This window comes from Pleurodeles waltl, chromosome 6, assembly GCF_031143425.1.
Source record: "Pleurodeles waltl isolate 20211129_DDA chromosome 6, aPleWal1.hap1.20221129, whole genome shotgun sequence".
Classification (NCBI taxonomy): Eukaryota; Metazoa; Chordata; class Amphibia; order Caudata; family Salamandridae; genus Pleurodeles; species Pleurodeles waltl.
In genome coordinates, this window is record NC_090445.1 from 948265916 (window position 1) to 948288133 (window position 22218).

The 22218-nt window shown below is 45.3% G+C and overlaps 1 protein-coding gene across 1 annotated transcript in view; it reads left to right on the top strand.

Annotated features, from left to right (window-relative positions):
- The window catches only part of LOC138300422 (gamma-aminobutyric acid receptor subunit pi-like), a 734504-nt gene extending 712746 nt beyond the window's left edge, over positions 1-21758 (top strand). The window contains exon 10 of the mRNA XM_069239770.1: positions 17873-21758. Within this exon, the coding sequence (XP_069095871.1) occupies positions 17873-18184 (312 nt within the window). The 3' untranslated portion in view covers positions 18185-21758. The remainder of the gene's footprint in view (positions 1-17872) is intronic.
- The last annotated feature ends 460 nt before the right edge of the window (positions 21759-22218 follow it).

Genomic DNA, 22218 nt, shown 5'->3' on the forward strand with positions numbered 1-22218 from the left:
TGCTGGTGCTGGCAGTGGTGCTTTTGGCAGTGCAGGTGGCAGTGCTGTGGCGGTGCAGGTGGCAATACTGATGTCAGTGCTGGTGTCAGTGCTGCCAGTGGGGGGGGGGGACTCCTGCTCTTCCCCTGAAGCCTCCGACGGAGGAAGTGCCACGGTTGGTTTTGTGGGCTCAGATTCTGTCACAGCACCAGGCCTCCTGTCCCTCCTGTCTGCAGGGGCAGGCCCTTTGCCCTTGCTGTGTGGTGGTGCCTCCTTGCCCTTGCCGTCTGGTGGTGCCTCCTTGCCCTTGCCCTTGCTGTGTGGTGGTGCCTCCTTGACATGTGGTGGTGCCTCCTTGCCCTTGCCGTCTGGTGGTGCCTCCTTGCCCTTGCCCTTGGTGTGTGGTGGTGCCTCCTTGCCGTCTGGTGGTGCCTCCTTGCCCTTGCCCTTGGTGTGTGGTGGTGCCTCCTTGCCCTTGCCATCTGGTGGTGCCTCCTTGCCCTTGCTGTGTGGTGGTGCCACCCTGCCCTTGCCGTTTGGTGGTGCCTCCTTGCCCTTGCCGTGTGGTGGTGCCTCCTTGCCCTGTGGTGGTGCCTCCTTGCCTTTGCCGTGTGGTTGTGCCACCTTGCCCTTCCCCTTGGCAGCTGGTACAGGCACACTGCCAGTGCTGATGGGGGTCTCCATGGAGCCTCTCACACCTGCAGTAGCTGCCTAAACTACAGTGGCCGTGGAATGGGTGGCTGAAGGATGGGGGAGGGTTAAGGAAGAGGTCAACGGCAGATAGGAAAAGCTTCTTAGGGACACTGGGGCGGGATGAGGGCGAAGGTTTGGGAGTGGAGGAAGAGGGAGTGGTTGTAGGAGGTGTCTGTCTGCTGTGTTTGGGTGCAGGTGCATGGGCTGGATGCTGTTGTGAGGTGGATGGCTGTTGTGTGCCTGAGTGCTTGCGTTTGTATACTTTGGGAGAAGGGGGCACAGGCACAGTAGGAGAGGACACAGGGGACATGTGCATGGATGTGGGGGTGGTGACTGCCAGTGAGGGGCGTGTACTGATTGGTGTTATGGTGATGGAGTCAGTGGGTATGGATGTGGGGCATGCAGCTGTGAGTGGAGACGCTACTGGGAGGGATGTGGACGATGAGGATGAGGGGGACACATTGGAGGCAGTGGATGTTGTTATGTCAGCATCTGGATGGTGTTTGTGTGAGTGCCTGTGGGATGATGTGTGGTGCTTGTGTTTGCCTGAACTACTCCTGTGTATTGTCTTGGGTGCTTGCTGGTATGAATGTGTGGTTGGGATAGGATGGGTTTCAGGGGCATGGGACTGGGCAGAGGAAGTTGGAGGGGGAAGGCTAGAGACAGGAACAATAGCTGCCATCAGGGAGGAGGCCAGAGCCTGGAATGATCTCTGTTGAGCCACCACGCCAGAGTGAATGCCCCCCAGGAATGCATCTGTATGTTGAAAATGCCCTGCCAGGCCCTGGATGGCATTCACTATGGTTGACTACCCAACAGAGATGGATCACAGAAGGTTAAAAGGCCTCCTCACTCAGGCGAGCAGGTCTAACTGGGGCAGGGCCTTAGGTGCCTGGGGCGAAGGAGATGCCCACCCTCCCTGGTGAGCGGGCACGGGAAACTCACTGAGGGGTTGCTGGAAGGGCGGTGCTGGTACGGGGTGTGGTGGCTGTACCTGTAGTTGGGGTGGCCACAAAGCTGTCCGCCACCACTAGGGAGCTTCCATCGGAGGAGGTATCACTGTCCGAACTGTCCCCTCCTGTCTCTGCCGTGGTGCTCCCCTCGTCCTCCGTCCCACTGGTGCCTCACTGTCGGTGGATTCGGCCTCCTGGGCCCTGTGGGATACAGCTCCCTCCGTCGCTGGTGCCACTGCTCCTCCACCAGATGATGCTAATGCACAGAAGGACAGGAGGACAAAGCAAAAAGGGGGGAAGAGGCAGAGGATACACTTGGTCAATGGCAGCAACAACTCCACCGTTGGCGTACACAACACACAGGGGACAGCCCTACGCACTAGGCAATGCACTACCAGTCACAATGCTAGTCACCAGGCCATTGACAGTAATCCTTAATGCCAGTTGCAGCATACCTGAGACCCACAGAGCCCTGCCCAGTAGTGGATGCCCACTAGCTTTTTTGGAGGTGGAGTTCATCAGGCCCTGCCCAACATGGAACCTACCCTGCAATGTCCAGCCTGGCCTAGGGGCACCAACAGGTGCACATCCCCCACCCGTAGACCACCCCACCACGCACAAGTAGTATATTGGGAAATGTACTCACCCACTTGTGACTACTGTGATGGCCTCAAGCACCCATCCAGCTCCGGATAGGGCACCGCCAGTATGCAAAACATCAGGGGGTCAGGGTTCGACGTGCACCCCTTCCTCGTTGGGAGGCCATCCCCAGCTGGGCCTCTGCCGTCTTCCTTGCCCAGCACCTCAGGTCCTCCCACCGTTTGTGACAGTGGGTGCTCCGTCTGCCGTATACCCCCAGGGTCGGCACATCCTTGGCGACGGCACACAATATACCCTTTTTCTGATGGGCGCTGACCTGCAGAGAAATAAAGATAGAAAAGGGTATCAGTCATCCCGTCCGACCTGTTACACTCATGGCCCACCATAGCCCTCCCATCCCCTCACGCACAGACATTGCCCACCATACATGCAGCACGCTGCCCAGGAACTCTCAACCACCCCCACCTTACATGAGGCCCTCACATACAGCACTCCATGCATTCATGCCCCATGCATTGTGCTCACAGTGTACTCACCTGTTAGTCTGGAAGCCCATACAGCATTCGGTACTGGGGTAGGACCCCGTCCACTAGTCTCTCCAACTCCTCAGCGGTGAATGCAGGGGCCCTTTCCCCAGTGACACGAGCCATGGTCAGTTCCAGACACAGGTCACAGCAGCACTTGCAATTTAGGTCCTCTCCTGTTGTTGGTCAGGTAGCAAGTGAAAGAACAGATAGAAAATGGTGGTGACATCCGCGGCGGTTTACATCACCATTGGCTACTGTAACCCATAGGGCCCAATATTAACCAATGAGGAGTTGTAGGGAGGTACTCGACCGCCTCCCGCAATGGTGCACAGTGTCAGCGGCATTACCTCATTTCCACCTGTCCATCCACACAGGACAGGGGGCCGCCATTTCAGGGGGGGGACAGGCCATATTACCTAACTGCGTCACAGCACACATAGGCACATTTTGGGGCTAAACATCAACATACTGTTTCTGTAACAACATACAATGCACTGTACAATTAGGAAATGTTGAAAACTGACGAGATGCTTATTGTTTTGCCCCCTGTATTACAACCCCTGCGGATGAATAGGAATAGGCAACAATGGAGGACAGGCACACTATCCTCACCTATAGACTTGATAGGGCCACAATCCAAGAGCTGTGTTCCCAATTGGAGCCATACCTGATCTCAGCTATCCGTCACCCCACTGGGATCCCCCCTCTTGTGTAAGTCCTATCTGTGCTCCATTTCTTGGCAACTGGCTCCTTCCAAGTGACAGTGGGCTTGGCAGCAGGAATGTCATAGCCAATGTTCTCAAATGTGCTGACCAGAGTGTTGTCTGCTCTGATGAAACACATGTGCAGCTACATCGTTTTCCCCCAGGTGGAGGATTTGGCCACAGTGAAAGCTGATTTCTATGCACTGGGACATATCCCCAACATAATTGGAGCAATAGATGGTACACATATTGCCTTTGTCCCCACCCCCCGGAGAAATGAACAGGTTTTCAGAAATCGAAAGAGCTTTCACTCTATGAATGTGCAGATAGTGTGCTTGGCGGACCAGTACATCTCCCACGCCAATGCAAAGTATCCTGGGTCTGTACATGATGCCTTTATCCTGAGGAATAGCAGCATCCCATCTGTAATGGCTCAACTCCAGAGGCACCGGGAATGGCTAATAGGTGAGCCCATGGTCCCCACCCAGTGGATGTTGGTATATGGGTGTGGGGTTGGCCCTAAGGGTTAGTGTCTGGCTAACAGGTATCTCTCAGTATTTGCAGGTGACTCTGGTTACCCCAACCCCTCATGGCAACTGACCCCAGAGAGGAATGCCAGGACAAGGGCAGAGGAACGTTACAATGAGGCACATGGGCGAACAAGAAGAATTATAGGGTGAACCTTTGGCCTCCAGAAGGCCAGGTTTTGGTGCCTCCATCTAACAGGTGGTTCCCTATGCTACTCACCCAAGAAGGTGTGCCAGATCATTGTGGAATGCTGTATTTTTCATAACCTTGCCTTGAGATGCCAGGTGCCTTTATGCAGGAGGATGAGGCTGGAGATGTGCGTGTGGCAGCAGTGGAACCTGTGGACAGTGACAAAGATGAGGCAGAGGATGAGGATGTGGACAACAGAACAGCAATCATTCAACAGTACTTCCAGTGACACCTAGGTAAGACACTGTAACTTCACCTACCATTGCAGTTTTGTGTTGTAAGTTTTCACTGGTGGGCTGATGTTCCGACTACTATGGCCACTTACTGTACCTTTATCACAGATATCTGTGCCCCACTCTGGCTCCTGTTGTATTGACTGCAGCAAACTACAGGTCATACCTATATATACATGACTGTACAGTTGAATTGCAATATCTACAGATTGTGAAACGAATACATAGTTCAATCACTTGACAGACTCAATACTTTTATTTTTTACAAGGATGTTTATTCATGTGCTAATAAGTGGATGGGTTATTGGTATAGGTTGGGGGGGTGGAGGAGAGTCCAGGATAGAGTTCTAGTCTATTTGTATCACAGATGCATTGTCCAAGGGGGCATAGGAAGTGGAGCAATGGCAGTTCAAGGTGGGCAGGGTGACAGAGTGGGACACAAGGCTGACAATCAGGATAGTCTTATTTTCTGGCAGGGGTCTTGGAAATAGTCTCTGCCTTCTGCCTGGATCGCAGGGACCGTTTGCGTGGTGTTTCTCCTTCTGCAGGAGTTGTGATGCTGGTGGGCTGTTGTTCCTGTGGCGGGGCCTCCTGTCCACTAGTGGCAGCGGAGGTGGAGGGCTGTTCATCATTGTGGCTAGTGTCAGGGGCCTGTTAGTGTGCCACTGCGTCCCTCATGGTGTTGGCCATGTCTGCCAACACCCCTGCAATGGTGACCAGGGTGGTGTGGATGTCCCTCAGGTCCTCCCTGATCCCCAGATACTGTCCCTCCTGCAGCAGCTGGGTCTCTCCTGCAACTTGGCCAGTATCTGGCCCATCGTCTCCTGGGAATGGTGGTATGCTCCCAGGATGTTGGTGAGTGCCTCGTGGAGAGTCGGTTCCCTGGACCTGTCCTCCCCCTGTCGCACAGCAGTCCTCCCAGCTTCCCTGTTGTCCTGTGCCTCTGTCCCCTGAACCGTGTGCCCACTGCCACTGACCCCAGGTCCCTGATCGTCCTGTGTTTGTGGGGTTGCCTGGGGTCCCTGTAGTGGTGGACACTCTGCTGATTGACGTGTCCTGGGGACAGAGGTATGGGCCCCCTTGCTGGTTGCTGTGGTGGTGTTTCCTGAGGGGGGAGGCTCTGTGGTGGTATGGGACTGTGCCTGGGTAACCGACTGTCCGGAGGCCCCTGATGGGCCAGGTTGGTCATCCTGATCCAGGCATGCAGAGCTGCTGTCATCACTGTGGGCCTCTTCTGTAGGGGGACTGGATGTTGCTGGCACCTCCTCTCCGGTGACGTTGGGTGTGGGACCTGTGGGGATGTAAATACAGTGTTATTGTTTCTGCGTGTGACATGTTGTGCATGGGTGTGTTGCCCTGTATGGATGTGATTGCCCTGGCAGCTTTGCCTTGTGTGAGTAGTTATTTTGTGGCCTAGGTGATTCTCTCTAATGTGCATGCTTTGGTGATGGGTGTCCATGCAGGGCTGTGTGGTGATGTCCATGCATTGGTTTTGCTTGCAGGGCTTGGTTTTGGGATGGGTGGGGTGTGATGGTGGGGTGTATGTGAGGTGGTGGGTTGATGGGGGTGAGGGTAGGGGTGGGGGTTTGTGATGGAATGCAGGTAGGGGGGGTGATACTAATAGAGATTTGACTTACCAGAGTCCAGTCCTCCTGCTACTCCTGCCAGGCCCTCAGGATGCAGTATTGCCAAGACTTACTCCTCCCATGTTGTTAGTTGTGGGTGAGAAGGTGGGGGTCCACTGCCAGTCCTTTGTACTGCTATCTGGTGTCTTGCTACCACAGAACACACCTTCCCCCGCAGGTCATTCCACCTCTTCCTGATGTCAACCCTTGTTCTAGGGTGTTGTCCCACGGCGTTGACCCTGTCAACGATTCTCCGCCATATCTCCACCTTCCTAGCAATGGATGTCTGCTGCACTTGTGATCCGAATAGCTGTGGCTTTACCCGGATGATTTCCTCTACCATGACCCTTAGCTCCTCCTCTGAGAACCTGGGGTGTCTTTGTTGTGCCATGGGGTAGTGTGTGTGGTGTGTGAGGGTGTGTGGGGTGATGTGTTTGGGTGTGTGCTGTGAGGTGTGTGGATGGTGTATGGGTGATGGTGTTCTGTGGCTCTGGTTCTGGGGGTGCTCTTGGTCTGTCTCTCTCTGCTGTCAATTTTTTGGAGTCGTAAAGGGTTGTGGGTAGTGTGTGTGTGTGTTTTATATTGGTGTGGGTGTGTGGGTGTCGTGTGTGTATGTGTGTCAGGTGGGTGTAGTTTGAATTGTCCAATGTGGTGTTGTTTTGTATGTGTGTGTGTATTTTGAGCGTGGCGGTATGTACCGCCAATGGTTTAGCGCCATTGAATGTCCGCCGTGGTGATTTGTGGGTCACAATGGTGTGGGCATAGTTCTGTTGGCATAACAGTGTGGGTTTTGGTATCGCCAGTTTATCACTGACCTTTGGGCTGGTGAACTTGTGTGTGTGGCTGTAAAGTGACGGATTGCTATGTGTGTGTGTCATACTATGGGTAGCAGTATACCACTGCGGTCGCGGTATGTTGGCAGCAGTCGGCATGGCGGTAAGCGGGACTTACCGCCAATGTCATAATGAGGGCCTTTATGTTTAATGTACACGTTGCACATCATTTTAATAAAGCATTTTTGTCAGCAACTAAAGTTTGCTTTTGTCATCAAGCCTATTGTAGGGAAAAATGACTTAAAAACTAGGCCCAAATAAGAAGAAATATATTGGTTCAATGTGGAGGGTTGCCTCAAAAGCTTGACCTAATTTTTTTAAGGGTCTTCCCTTTTTAATGCTAGTTTAGTTGCCTGGGATATGGCAGACTGTACATTTATTATTTAAAAAGAGAGACTACTGTTACATTATAGAAATTGGAATCAACTACATTGGAGCCTTTCATCACACCGTATCAAGGAAACTTAAAAGATTATGACTGAAGAATCCCAAATTGTTTTTCCTTCCTTAAAGTATAATGCCAAAGATCCAGTGACCCATGATAAAATTTCAGATGATCTAATTAGAAATGCCCTGAAATATGGGTTTGTTGCGTTGCTGAAGTGGCATATTGTGTTTGCAACTGACATTTTCCTGGACGTTGTGGAAAACCAACATGAAACCAACATATGAAAAGAGCACCAAGAGCTTACAGGTCAACTATGCTGTGATTTCACACCTGGAAGCTAAACAATTAAGACATTTTGTAGGTGTATTCTGCTGCCTATGGAAAGCAGAGGTTACTGTCACAAATATATGGTGATCTTTGTGCAAAATATTTGATTTAAATCCATCTTGTTGAAGTATGCCCACCTGAAAAAAATCATATGTATCTGATTTCTTTAGATTCTAATACAAATTTTGTTACACAAATTGCCCCTTTCTCTGTCAAACTCATTTAGATAACAGTGCGCTAAAATATATTTTGGAGTGGGAACTGAAGTCACCAACGGAAAGAGCAGTGTGAATTGATGCATGCCCTGTAACCTACTTATTAATGAGAGGGCCTATGCCTTTAAGATTCGAGCATGAGGAAGTAATTCTGAACAATACACTTACCCAAAACCTCTTCTTTCTTGAATGATGCTCTCCTTATTACAGCGAATGGGCCAAAACATATTCTGCAGTGGGTAGGGCCAGAATGAAGACTCAGACCTCATTATGACGTTGGCTGGTAGCTGAGGCCACCCACCAAAGTCCCTCGTCAGGATGACTGTATATGCGGCTGTCCCTCTGTGGTACCTACTACGAGTTTCCTAGTGGGCCAGCAGGTGGAAAAAAAGTTTCAACCCACTGCCCAGCGTCAAACACACCAAAACATTGATACAGGCTCGTAATAGAGCAGGGAGTGACATTCGGGCAATGGAAAAATCGAGGGGGCTGTCCATGGGGCCCCTAGACCTCTTTTCCGCCAGCCTTTGCATGGCGGTATGACTGCCATGCAAAGGCTGGCAGAAACGTGGGTTGTAATCCAGAGAGCGCTGTCCTGGCGGATTGAAACCATTGGCACCGCCAGACTGTCGGCTGGCGGCAACCTGGCAGTGCTGATGGTCAGACTGTGGTGGCTCCGCCACAGTCATAATGTGCCGGTCAGACCGCCCCTGTTGGCAGAGGTCTGAGCGTCACCACGAGTCTGGCGTTCTGAATGTCCTCAAATATGAACTGATAGCCTTCCTCTTTAAGAAAAGTATAAAATTAGGATTTATTATTCATTCTTGTCTGGCTTTTTCTCCCAAGTTTGCAGTTGCAGGGGCAAACAAACAATATCAAAGGCAGGATTGTTGTTTTCCCCTCTAGCTAGAACACTGGAAATTTAGTCTGTGATAGAATGGTGGACTACGGGTGTGAATATACAGCGCAAATTGTGAATACAATTTTTTTTTTTAGCACTTTAATAAAAATGAAGGTCATAAAAAAACAATAAAAAGTTAATAAAGCAAATACAGCATGCCCAAAATGTGTTCTTTACATGATCTCCCTATTTCCATGCACCTGGATAGATGATTTCTGGGACTTTAGGCAGTTTGATTTTGATAAACAAAGGCCCTTGGTGAATGTGTCTTTCCCTAGAGTGTGGAAACCTTTCAGTATTCAGTTGTTACAATTGACTCTCTAGAAGTCAGCTGTAAGGTGTGCACAAATGAGGGTAGCTGCATGGAAGTAAAAGTACAAACATGATGAGCAGATACGCTGTTTTCTACTAACATTTGAGGCACGACGGAGGCATGAGCTCGGAAACAGCCATGTAGCAGCTAGAAAAAGCTTGGATGAGGCAATTAAGAACAAATCAATTTGATATGAAAACATTTCATATCTAAAGTTCTGCAAGTAAGCTGTATCTCAGCATTGAAAAGTAAGATTTACCCTTTGTTAGACCTGACATCCTTAGGGTGGTCACCCCTAACTTTTTGCCTGCCTCCCTCCACTTTTTGGATACTGTTTTTGATGGTTTTTAGACTCTGCACACGTTACCACTGCTAACCAGTGCTAAAATGCATATGCTCTCTCCCTTTAAACATGGTAACATTGGATCTTACCCAATTGGACTATTTAATTTGCTTATAAGTCCCTAGTAAAGGGCACTATGTGTGCCGAGGGCCAGTAGATTAAATGCTACTAGTGGGTCGGCAGAATTGATTGTGCCACCCACTTAAGTAGCCCCTTAACCTTGTCTCAGGCCTGCCATTGCAAGGCCTGTGTGTGCAGTTTCACTGCCAATTTGACTTGGCATTTAAAAGTACTTGCCAAGCCTAAACCTCCCCTTTTTCTATGTATAAGACACCCCTTAGGTGTGCCCTAGGTAACCCAAAGGGCAGAGTGCTGTGTAGGCAAAAGGCAGGACATGTACCTATGTAGTTTACATGTCCTGGTAGTGTAAAACTCCTAAATTCGTTTTTACACTGCTGTGAAGCCTGCTCCATTCATAGGCTAACACTGGGGCTGCCCTCATACATTGTTTGAGTGGTAGCTGCTGATCTGAAAGGAGTATGAAGGTCATATTTAGTATGGCCAGAATGGTGATACAAAATCCTGCTGCCTAGTGAAGTTGGATTTAATAGTACTATTTTAGAAATGCCACCTTTAGAAAGTGAGCATTTCTCTGCACTTAAATCTTTCTGTGCCTTACAATCCACGTCTGGCTGGGTTTAGCTGACAGCTCCTTGTGCATTCACTCAGACATACCCCAAACACAGGATACTCAGCCTCACTTGCATACATCTGCATTTTGAATGGGTCTTCCTGGCCTGGGAGGGTGGAGGGCCTGCTTTCACACAAAGGACTGCCACACCCCCTACTGGGACCCTAGCAGACAGGATTGAACTGAAAGGGGACCTGGTGTACTTCTAAGCCACTCTTTGAAGTCTCCCCCACTTCATAGGCACATTTGGGTATATAAGCAGGGCCTCTGCCCCTACCAACTCAGACACTTCCTGGAGAAGAAAACTAGAACCAGAACCTGCATCCTGCCAAGAAGAACTGCCTGGCTGCCCAAAGGACTCACCTGTCTGTATTCTGTGAAGGACTGCTGCCTTGCTGTTGCCCTGCTGCCTTGCTGCTCTCTGGCTGTGGTGAAGAAGTGCTCTCAAAGGGCTTGGGTAGAGCTTGCCTCCTGTTCCCTGAAGTCTCAGGACCAAAAAGACTTCATCTCTACAAGAAGGACTCCTTGTGCGGCGAAATCCGACGCACAGCCTGCCAGAAATGACGCACAGCCTGCACCGCAGTGAAAATTTCACTGCACGCTGATCCAGAACGATGCAGCCCGACTTCGCAGCAAGAAGATCGACGCAGCGCGGGCGTAGCGACTGGAAATTTGACGCACGACCCACCGGAACGACACACAGCCAAACCGGAACGGCACAGCCAGACTTCCAGAGAGGAATCGACACAGTACCTGCTGTGCGGTAGAAAATTCAACGCAATGCCCACTGAATCTACCCAGCTCCTGTGACTTCGTCCTGCCAGCACAGGAAATCCACGCATTGTCCGCGGGGTGTCTGAAAACCCCGCAACCCAAAGAGGATCCACCACCGAGCGCCGGAAATCGACGCACAGCCATCTCTGTGTGAAAAATAAATGACACATCACTGTGTGCGGCCCGAAAAATCGACGCACACCCCTTTGTTTCCACACATCTCCTCCTCTGCGGTTCTTTGGGGAGATTTTTCACGCGAACCAGGTACTTTGTGCTTGAAAGAGACTTTGTTTGATTTTAAAAGACTTAAGACACTGTATATCACTTCTCAGTGATATCTCAACATTTACTTATTGCATTTTGATCGTTTTGACCTGCTTTTATCCAGATAAATATTATATATTTTTCTAAACACAGTGTGGTGTGTTTTTGTGGTGCTATATGGTGTTATTGTATGATTTATTGCACAAATACTTTACACATGTCCTTCCAAGTTAAGCCTGACTGCTCAGTGCCAAGCTACCAGAGGGTGGGCACAGGATAATTTGGATTGTGTGTGACTTACCCTGACTAGAGTGAGGGTCCTTGCTTGGACAGGGGGTAACCTGACTGCCAACTGAAAACTCAATTTCTAACACCCTTTAGTAAACAGTAACATGAGCTAAGTCCTTTTATAAATATATGTCTGCAGCCCGGTTACAAACTTTCAAAAGTTTCTAGTGTATTAAAACCTATTTGTTGCTAACTTCAAATAGGTAATAGGTACCATGATTTTCCAAGCTTATAATAACTAAAACAAAACAAAACACTTTAATCACCATGGATTCTTGTTATCTATGATACAAAGGGACCTTTTATGCAATTGATGCCTTTATGTATTTATATTAATCAGTCTACATGCAATCCATTCCTGACATTTGAGCATGGTTCAAATGTAGTTACAGGTTTTCACACCTCATTCACTCTTAAATAGGGGTGGTAAACGTATCCATTTCTAAGCTGTCTCAGCTTTAAGGTCCATCCTGGCCCATCCAGGCTCATCTACCTGCCAAAAGTTCTTTGACAACCCTTTTCTTGGAGAACAGAGGCAATGGCAGACCTGGATGAGCCACTGACCTGAGTAAATGAGATGTTATATTCCCAAAAAGAATGCAAGTTTTCTTTAGTCATAAAAAAGGAAAACAGATTTGTCTTTGGGTGGAATTGGGGAGAAAGGAAATGTTAGGCTAGATCCAAGTCTCGATTTTAGAAATTAGAAAACAGTTGAACAGTTGATTCATAATGTTGGAAACACTGAGGGTACATGAGGAAATATCCCTGGATTCACTTAGTCATTCTTGGATCACAGCTGAGTTCATCCCAATGGCTTATAAAACAGAGTCCTAAATTGGAATAAAGGAGAGACGATAGCCTTTGTGGTGAGGAACTGTGGAGTGGAGCACATCTGATGGCCAAAGAATATGGCCTGCTACTGACCCACAAGGATATAACGTTAAGGAATCTGATTGGAAGAACTCTTCCCACTGTGGAAAGTCTTCTTTTGAGACTGGGAAGGTATGGAAGATTAAAGAAACAGACATAGCTATAAATGCTTTGAAGAAACCAGCAAGAAATGCAGGGAATGGACTGTTGACTATGTTCCTGAATTGGAAGTGGGGAAAATGATTTTAAACAGACCTCGGGCTCTGGTGTCCAAGATACCTTTCTAAAAGTTTTGTAGACTTTTGGAACACCAGATTGCACATAATAGAGCTTCTTCTGGACAATGAAACTTAGAAAATTATCTCTTCTGGAGAACCAATATAAGATGACAAGCTGGCCTGAAAAAGACAAAACCTTTTCTCATACTCTTTCCCTCTTTGTTTCGCTGTGAAGTTCAAAACTGTATCTGGACTTTGGGAGCATTAACTCACCACTGCTCCCTTTAATGCCCCATTGAAGATTCCAAACATCCCAAACGTTTCTAAGCTCAAGGGTAAAATCTTTGACAAGGGTAAACTACAATCCCCTTTTTGAACTCGCTCAATCACTGGTTAGCCAAAAATGGTGGCTTAGTCCCAGTACTACATAGAAATAGATCATGGAAATTCAACAGCCTGCACACACTCTTGCTTATCACCAGTTAGCCTGAGAGAATCCCTCAATTCTGGTCAACTGTACCCCAATGTCTTTCATTATGTTTTTATTTTTTTTCAATAGTTTGCAAAGTAACTATTTGGATCATTTCATAACCCCCGATACCCAAATTCTAGTTTGGTCATTTTTGTGGACATTATAATCATTGAATGTTATTAATTGTATCTAAAATGGGTTTGGAATTTTAATGTATTGACTTCTTACCTGTGTTGTTTTAGTTGTACTGTATATATCTTACATGTATTTTTTTGGGAGAAGACCATTCTGTTGTGCAAAGATTCCAAGTGTAAGGCAGAAACAGCTCTCAGACAACTTTTTACTTATTAGGAACTAAATTGTTTTGACTGAAGATCACAATAAAGCTGTAGCTTCTCTTTCGTACTTTACATATATAACACCTGGTTTACTCTTTGAAGGATGGGTTACTCTGTCACAAATGTGACAGGCATCCTATCCAAGTGGTATATACCATGTGGCACTTGTAATGAGGCAATGGAATAACTGTCATGTTGTGACAGAATAAACCATCTGCCAAACTCTAAGTTAGGCCCATAGTTCTTAATTGATTGAAATACAGGGCATATGGATTGGCAACTCTGTTCATAAAACAACAGAGCGTTCCTGAGAAGAACACCACGTAGTATCATGCAGTTATCGTAAAATGGTTAAATGGTTCCTACAATATGTCCAAATGTGTACTGTTTATGGTTGTAATGTGCTTATGAAAACTGTGATCTAAAATGCAGGATTACCTTTATTTCACCACCTCATGTTACTCGCAGCAGGTGTGGTATCCTTTACTGCTTGTGACTGTGGAGACAGCAAACTTGAAACACTGATAAAATACAGGAAAACACAGGAACTCGGCATATGTAAAACACAGTGGCCTCTTAGAATTTGGGGTGTGAATAACGGGTTTGGGAGCACATGCTTCTCTTTTCATTAAAGAATTGTACACTTTGATTTTTTAAATGTGGATATCTGATGATCTGGATATACCACTGATTTAGGGTCAGTGTTTTCACATTCAGGGGATTAGGGAAAAACCTTTATTATAAAGGTTCAGATTGCTTTTGGAACTAGTGGTACAAAGGATTTGTGAGCCTATAAGGAAAAGACATGTCTGAGACTACTCAAACGTTTTGCGCACTATTATCATTATGGCTGGCACACGGCCAGCCTGGTCCTGGATCATTTCTTTTTGGGACAGGATCACTAGGTACCGTAACAATATAAGGTTGTGCAGGGAGGTAATGTGCTTTCTCATTTAAACCTGCACTTGGAGGTGTTAGTTTCGGGAGCAGCCCTCAAGAGAAACAAAGACTTTGAAGCACTGTTCGATCCTGATGCCTTTCTTTGAGATGGAGTGTAGTTCCTGGTTTTATGTCCAGTATCTGGAAGTTGGGCAGAAACATACTGTGAATCACTGTCTTTGTATTTCTTTAGTTCAAAGATCCAGTTATCCAGGTTGGCGCAGAATGTTCTTACTGATGGGAATATCTCGGAATGACATTGGTTGCTTTCTTCCAGAACACATTGTGATAAAATATTAATCTTGTGCATTCCTCTTAGATAGGATCTAGACACAAAGGAAGCTGAAGGAGAAGAGAAAGCATGTAATGGGGTAGTCCATGCTTTTTCTTTTTGGGCAGCAGGTATCCTTCGTTCTGTCCTCAGAGTTTCTTCCAAAAAGGCTGCTTGCAATTGGCAGCAGCACCCTTAATGACAGCTGCACCAAAGCAATTGTAAACTATCTTCTTTTTGCACTCGTTCTGATGTTCAAGATAATTATTACAGAATCCCTGCAAGCAATGCTTGCGTCTTTTTTCACTCATTAGTATAAATATTAACCTAGTAGTGTCCTCGTGCCACCTAGTTTAGATGGGATGGCCTGTAAGGTTCTATCTTGAGTTCAGCTAGGGCACCACAAGATAGCTCAGATACCACCATCAGTCATGGCCTGTGCAAAAGGATTTAGACTACTGGGTGCAGAAATGAAATGTGATGTTTCCCAAACCAAGGGAATAGCGTCAATGAGGAGCACCAGATCTGCAATCTGGGGTGTCCTTTTGAATATGTTGCCCCACTGTGCCTAAAACAGCAACAAATGCAGGAAAGCCCAGTACTGTACAGACAAAAATGGTCGAATTGCAGAGGTGTTTTCATGAATGTGCTTCTCAGATTAAGGAGTCGATTTAATACTTACTTTGAAGCACGAGTGATTCGTGACCTAATTATCTAAACTTTTAAAAAGTCATTCCCTAAGCGCATATAACTGTGGGCTGTAGGAAACATTTATAGACACATTAATTATATTGGACAAGGGATTGTAAAGGTTACAGCGTCTACCACTACTATGGATTTGTGTAAAAATATATAATTATAGGAACTGAAGACATGTACACGCTTTGTCTAGTCAGCTTTTGAACTACACATTGGAGAAATCACTGCACCCTTCTCTATGTGCAACACCTAATGAAATGTTTGTCATGGGAAGAACATGGGCCTTTCTCAATAGCTTTAGTGAATAACATCCTCAGTAAACATGACATAGTTTGCCTCTGGGCTAGTACCAACATAAACGGGAAGCTTCACCCATTTGAGGAAAAATCAATGGAACAATATTGCTGGTATTGTGGTCTACTCTGATTCTCAGGTGTTTTGGGTATGGTCTTTTAAGGTATGAATACAACACTTCAAAACAGGATAGTAGATGACAGTTTTAAGTGAAAATGAATTATTTTATCGTTCTCCCACTAAACGTTTCCTCTATCCTGATTGTTTGCTCAAATCTATCTAGGAGCAGCATATATGCTTAACAGACTGTTTTACAAAGCTATTTGCACACCTAAGTGATACCACTTTGCAAAACTAACATCATTCAACAGCAAAAAGTGAACATTGTCATTCACCAAACATTCATTTTTACTTCATATTAGATTGGTTCACAGCTGAAATTACTTCAATTTGGTGCACTTTTACTTATGAATATATCACACAGAGGTAGTTGTAGATGTTCCACTGTGGACACACCTGTGAAAGTTGTTGAACACCCATAAACTTGCAAGTGGGTGTTCACAAAACCTTTGCAGGTAGCTTCCCACCATAAAAACTCTGGAAGATTTACTATTAACAAGGAGCAAGCCTGCTTTCAGGATAATAAAGGCGTGAAATACTTTCAAAACCAGAAGTAGTGAACAGGTTTCTTCACAGGAAACATTTTTACAGTAGAGAAAAAAAAAAACGTAGGGCCCTATGTACTAAAAGAGTGAACTCAAAAAGTGATTGCAGAATGCACAACGACTTTTTGCGACTAGCATTCATTTATGTGTTGTAACCTAGGTACGTGTAAGCTACATCACAAATTTTACAGTTGCAGGGGGTCTTCTTTTGCAGAAATCCTGTCTAACGTATATTAATTAGGAAGTGGCTTTTTGCAACCCCCTCACTACAAACACATGGGTAGAAACCTGCAAGGACTAGTAGGCCCGATGTGTGATTACTTTTTGCGGTCTCAAATAGCGAAAATCTCCATTTGCGAAGGCAAAATGGGCAGATACGATGTGCCATCCCTATTTTGTGAGTCAGTACACAACTACCGACTCACAATTAGGAAGCGGAGTCCCTTCCTAATTGCGACTCATAGAGGGATGTATGATTATTTTGTGACCATGAATGCGGTTGCAAAACAATTGCATTGTTAACCCATTCTCAACTGGGGACCCCTTCCAATTTGCGAATAGAACCAAAATTATTTTATCAGAGTAGGCAGTGGTCTCAAAGACCACTGACTACTCTGAAACAATGAAGAGAAAACTTTTCATTTTTCTTTTTGAAATGCATCTTATTTTCCTTTAAGGAAAACAGACTGCATTTCTTTTTAAACTTTATTTAAAAAGCAGTCACAGACTTGGTGATCTTCTGTCCCCAGCAGGCCACCATTCCTGTGAGCGCAGCCATTCCCAATGGGGTCGTAAATTGCGACCTACCTCATAAATATTAATGAGGTAGGTAATTTGCCCAGTATTTAACTGTCCTTGCTTCTTATTCCAAAATGGGAACAGCAGGCTGTGTTCCTTAAAGGAACTGAAGCTGCTTGTAGAAACAAAGATTCCAGTTCGGAAAAACACTGGGGAGTGCAGGCAGTTGTCCTATGGCTGCCATCAGCATTCTCAATGGGGCTGTCCCTAAGAAACACCTTCTACTTTGTGAGTCAGTCACCAAATCCTTTGAGGTGTCACTAAAAGATCAATGGTTATGGTTACAAACCACTGATATATAGCACTTTAACAATTAGGAGGGTACACCACCCCTTTCAAGCCCCTTCCTGGATGCTTATTAGATCGCCAAACCCATTTTGCTGTAACAAACCCTGTGATTTTGCAAATCAAAGAGATGCTTTTTGAAAACGATCTTGAACATCTGGGCTCATAATTATTATGTGGAAAAGGGCGTGCATATTTTTCCAGGGAGAAAGATTTACCAGTTAAAATTCCAAACGTGTAAACGTTTTTGCCTTTGCTTGCTCCCTGATTACTGTGACAGTAACATCTTCTCACGTGTACTCCTGCAATTCTTTGCGATCTTCAAGAAAACTAGGAATTTAATCCTTACACAAAAATAATTCTGTGCAAGCAAATGTCTAACTTTCTTTTTTAAATTGTGCACAAATGTTTTGAAAATAGAATCTAGAACATTAGTTTCACAGCGTTCAGTCATCATGGCTGCACAACTGCAGTGTTTAATGCAATCACCGTTGTCATTCAAAAAAACATTGCTTATTGATTCAACAAGTTTGGTTTTGCCAACGAAATAGTTTTTGCTTTTCTGACACGCTTGTATTGCCAGTAGCCAATTAATTCCCCTAAAATCAATCGCTTTGTCAATTCAAATACCTGAAAATGCTGCATTTTCTTTTAGGCTGATGCAGAGGATGAAGAAGAGAGGGAGATCAATGGGATAATTGCTGCAATTTCCAAAAGCAACTCAGCTGAGAAGAACAAAGTAACCGATAACAACCATACAGAAGACACTACTAGTAGAAAACGTGAGAAAGGCAAAAGCAGCAGATGCAACAGCACACCGATGTCCGTGATGAAGAGGCTCTTCTGCATTTTTGACTGTTTTCAAGTGAATAATCCACATCACATCGATAATTATGCACGACTCTCCTTCCCAATATCGTTTATGTTAGTGAATTTGATCTACTGGGTATATTATTTGTACTTCTGAGCCCCCGAAACTGCGAACTTTTCTACTGTACAAATGAACAACCAAACGGACGGCGCCCAAGGCAGATATTAAAGATTGTTTTCCTGCGTCTTGGAAATACAGTGGGATTGTAGCAAAGGATTGCTCCTTGCATCCTGTGGGATTTCCTTGAGTCTTCTGTGAAAGGATCTAGTCACTATACCTGTATCATGACTCTTGCATGCAAAGCCCTCTTGTGCCATTTCTTATGCGCCAGGGCTGACGGATGTTTTTAAAGATTAATGTTAAACATATCAATAACGTATGATGTAAGTCTACAGGTATGTTTGACCTGTACATGTGCTAAATATATTTGAAAAGGGGCTCAAAAACAGTAATGTATTTATTTGTTCTGTGCAATCCTCTGTGCCCTGACTTTTGTACATTATAGGCAGAATGCAGAATGTTAAAAAATGATACTGTGCTTATATTCTGCCAAGGATATCATAATATTAATACTTATCCCGAAAGTGTTAAAGATAGCCCTAAAATATGTGCTAATCTCTAAACATAACTTTGTTATAATTACGCCTGAAGGTTAAAACAGTTCGGACACAATAACTCTTATTGCAAAAATGATGTCGATAACGGTCTGATCTCATTCAGCTGTGGGTTTGAACCCAGTGCCAACTCGATGCTTGATTAAGGTCTGTTTTGATCTAACGCCATGATTGATAGGTCTGGAAATGTATCAAGATTTTTCAGCCAAGTACTAGAAGATCTGCTCTCTTCAGATCGTCCCCTACCTAACATATAATGGTCTCTATTCTCGAACTATCTTGTAAAAGGATGAGTTGAAATTTGTATACTAGCCTCAGCGTATTTTTATGATTTTGTTCAATTTACAAACATTCCTAGGTTTATGCCTGGAAAGCCAACTAAGGGACAGTACCGCTGGTCTACTTCTGGGAATGTAATGTTACTTTTACTAAATACTCCTACATTCTCCCCTCTGTGGAGTACTTCTAAGTGGACATCTCCAAACAGGTGGAATGGAGCCTCCTCAGTAAATCCATATTTTTTTCTCCGCAGAGCATATTTTTTCCACATGGAGAAAGACCTTTCCCTACACCATAAGCCAGTATGGGGATGATCCATTCCCCGTCCCACCATGGAAGAGGATAGGGTGGGCACCTCACTCCATGTCATTAAGGACACTATTTCCATTACTGGGCTTTAGCCTGTTACCAGATTAATTCAGGGTTTTGTAGTCTTTTGTTTATTTTCATTGAACACTTGATTAGAAACCCAGCTTTGGAAACAGTGTTCATGATGACATACAGTAAGGTGGCCAGTGAGAGTGAGAGTTATCTCAGTCTTTGGTGTAAATAGGTCTCTGGCCACTCCCATGGTGGAAAAGGGTTTGAGACCAGTTTAGAAATACCCATAAATGTACATATATCTGGTGTTGTTCCGAAATTGCTAAGTCAAACAATGCCTAGGAACACCCACTTCGCACTACTTGAGTAGGAGTATCACAGATTTCTCCACACTATTGATCGAAAAATTCCAAATAATTAATGCACTTACATCAACCAAGATCTCACTGGCAGGTATAAAAAGGCAAATTCGGTTACAGTGGCGGCCAGCAGCTTTAGGAGGGAGGGGGGCTGGCAGGACACACACACACACACACTCATTCTTTCACACACAGACACGCACGGACGCACATCCATTAACACTCATACCATTCAAACATGCATGCACGCACCAAACATTCATTTTAAAAGATCGCACGCACTCATTCTTTCACACACACACACACGCACATCCATTAACAACACTCATAACATTCAAACATGCACCCCGCACCAAACATTCAATTTAAAACATCACACACATACTCATACACACACACACACTTACCTTCAGCCGCCAGGTCCCAGGAGGGTTGGGACTGCTGCCTTCCCTCATTGGCTTACCTTAGGTCAGCCAATGAGGGAAGGCAGCAGTCCCAGCCTTGTCACAGAGTGGGATGGGGTCAGTGAGACTGCTGACCCCACCCCAGTCTGTGACGAAGTGTCACTGATTGACACTCGACCTGGACATTTCAGGGCTTAAACTGAAGCGCCCAGGGAGAGTGTCAATTGATGATGCTTTCCTCGTCACCCAGGGGAGGGCCTTGAGGCACCTTTGCTGAGCCGAGGAGGTCACGCCCATAGGAGCTGTGACCTCCTCAGCCCAGCAAAGTTCAGCTCAGGCAGCCAGGAGTGTGCGCAAATCGCGCATGTCTGCTCCTGGCTTCCTGAGCTGAACATGGAGAGTGTCTGTCAGGCTGACATTTGTTCAGCCTGACAGACACTCTTCATGAGGGACAAAAGGTGGGGAGGGCGTGGCCCCTCCGCCCTAAAGGACGGGCCGCCACTGTTCGGTTATAAACTTATGTTTATGACTGACTGTGCTTTGTGAATATGGCATGATCAAGTATTTCTATTACTCCAGCAATGTCTAGAACTGACAACTGAAGACCAGATTCATGTAATGAGTTAACCTCTCCTTACAGCTTCAAAACCACCACAATCTTTATTGCCCAACCACCTTACACATTTCTGTTTAGAATCAGTTTTAGTGAGCCTTTTGCACACCTAAATTGAACATAGGAGTGAACAATGATCAATTTGTGTAAGTAAATTCCACATCCTGACTCAGCAAATCAGGAATGGGGAAATTTACATACGCAAACTACATGTGCCAATTTGGAAATTGGGCATACATGTAAAAGTGTGTGTATACCCACAAACATGTAAGTGTGCCTTTACCTACTTTTTTCAATAGTCCCCTCATTTAAAAACTGACAATTTCTTCTGTCAAAAAGCAAAGAGAATAGCTGCATTTCCAGGATAGATTGGTAAGGGAACATATCCATATTTATTGAGGCTATTAGGTAAAGGGGTTCCCAGTGAGTACAATTGTATTTTGTAAGTTTGCGCCGCTTTTGCGTCAAAAAGTGACGCAAATGCGGCGCTTAAAAAGTACAAATATGAGCCAATGTGCTGCAACACGTTTGTAGCAAACCTATGCATGCATAGTTTTTCCATGAGGTGGAACATTGCACGTGTTATTTTTATGTATTTGAGTACTCAATGAAATCAACACCTGCCTTTAATTCTCTTCAAAACATTTGAGTAAGTCTAATGAAAGCTGAACACTTTGCGATGCCTAATCGTATGGGTACAAATTAATGACTTCGACTTTCCCAGCTCTGTCATTCAGACCCTAAGTTCAGAATTCAAATCCGCTTTCTGCAACACTGGGGCAAGGAAGGTCTCAGGACCTGAGCGCTACTAGAATGTGGGCATGTGACAAAGAACATCTCTTAGTGCATAGGATATCACTTGAGTTGAGACAAGCTTGTCATGGATTGCAGTTTTTAACGATAAACGTTTATTGACTAAAAAGTGCTTCAGTGTTTACATGTTTACACTCACCTCACTTATTCTGGCATCTGAAATTTCCAAGAAATATGTTCCATCCTGAAATGATATAAACGTTTAAATCTGAAAAAATACATCCCTGTGTATTTGGTGTTTGCTCTAAAATCTCGTTGATCATTAACACCATGAAGAGCCATGTAATCCTAAAGATACAACGGTGGATGAGTAAACCAACTGTAGTTGGAGGAGCCGATTAAAAAAACGATCACAAGTTGAAAGGTGCAGTTAATAACTTCGCTTGCAGTACTTCAGTTTTTTTCGGATATTTGCAAGCATTTCTTGCTGACTACTCGTGTATTATCCTCCATGAATACCTGCTCTATGGCAAATACGAAATAGGCTATTCACACCTTGTTACCTAATATTACATAATGGCCACTACTGTTTACACACTTCAAGAAATTACAGGATTAGGAAAAAAATACCTTCACATGGTTTTCTCTAAACGTTTACACCCTAATTTACTAAAGTTTTTCACGGGCACTAGCGTAATGCAACACTATTTAAAGCTGCATCAACGTGAATTTTAAAGGGTAAGTAAACTGACGCTATCATTTGTGTCCCATCGCACCCACGAACATT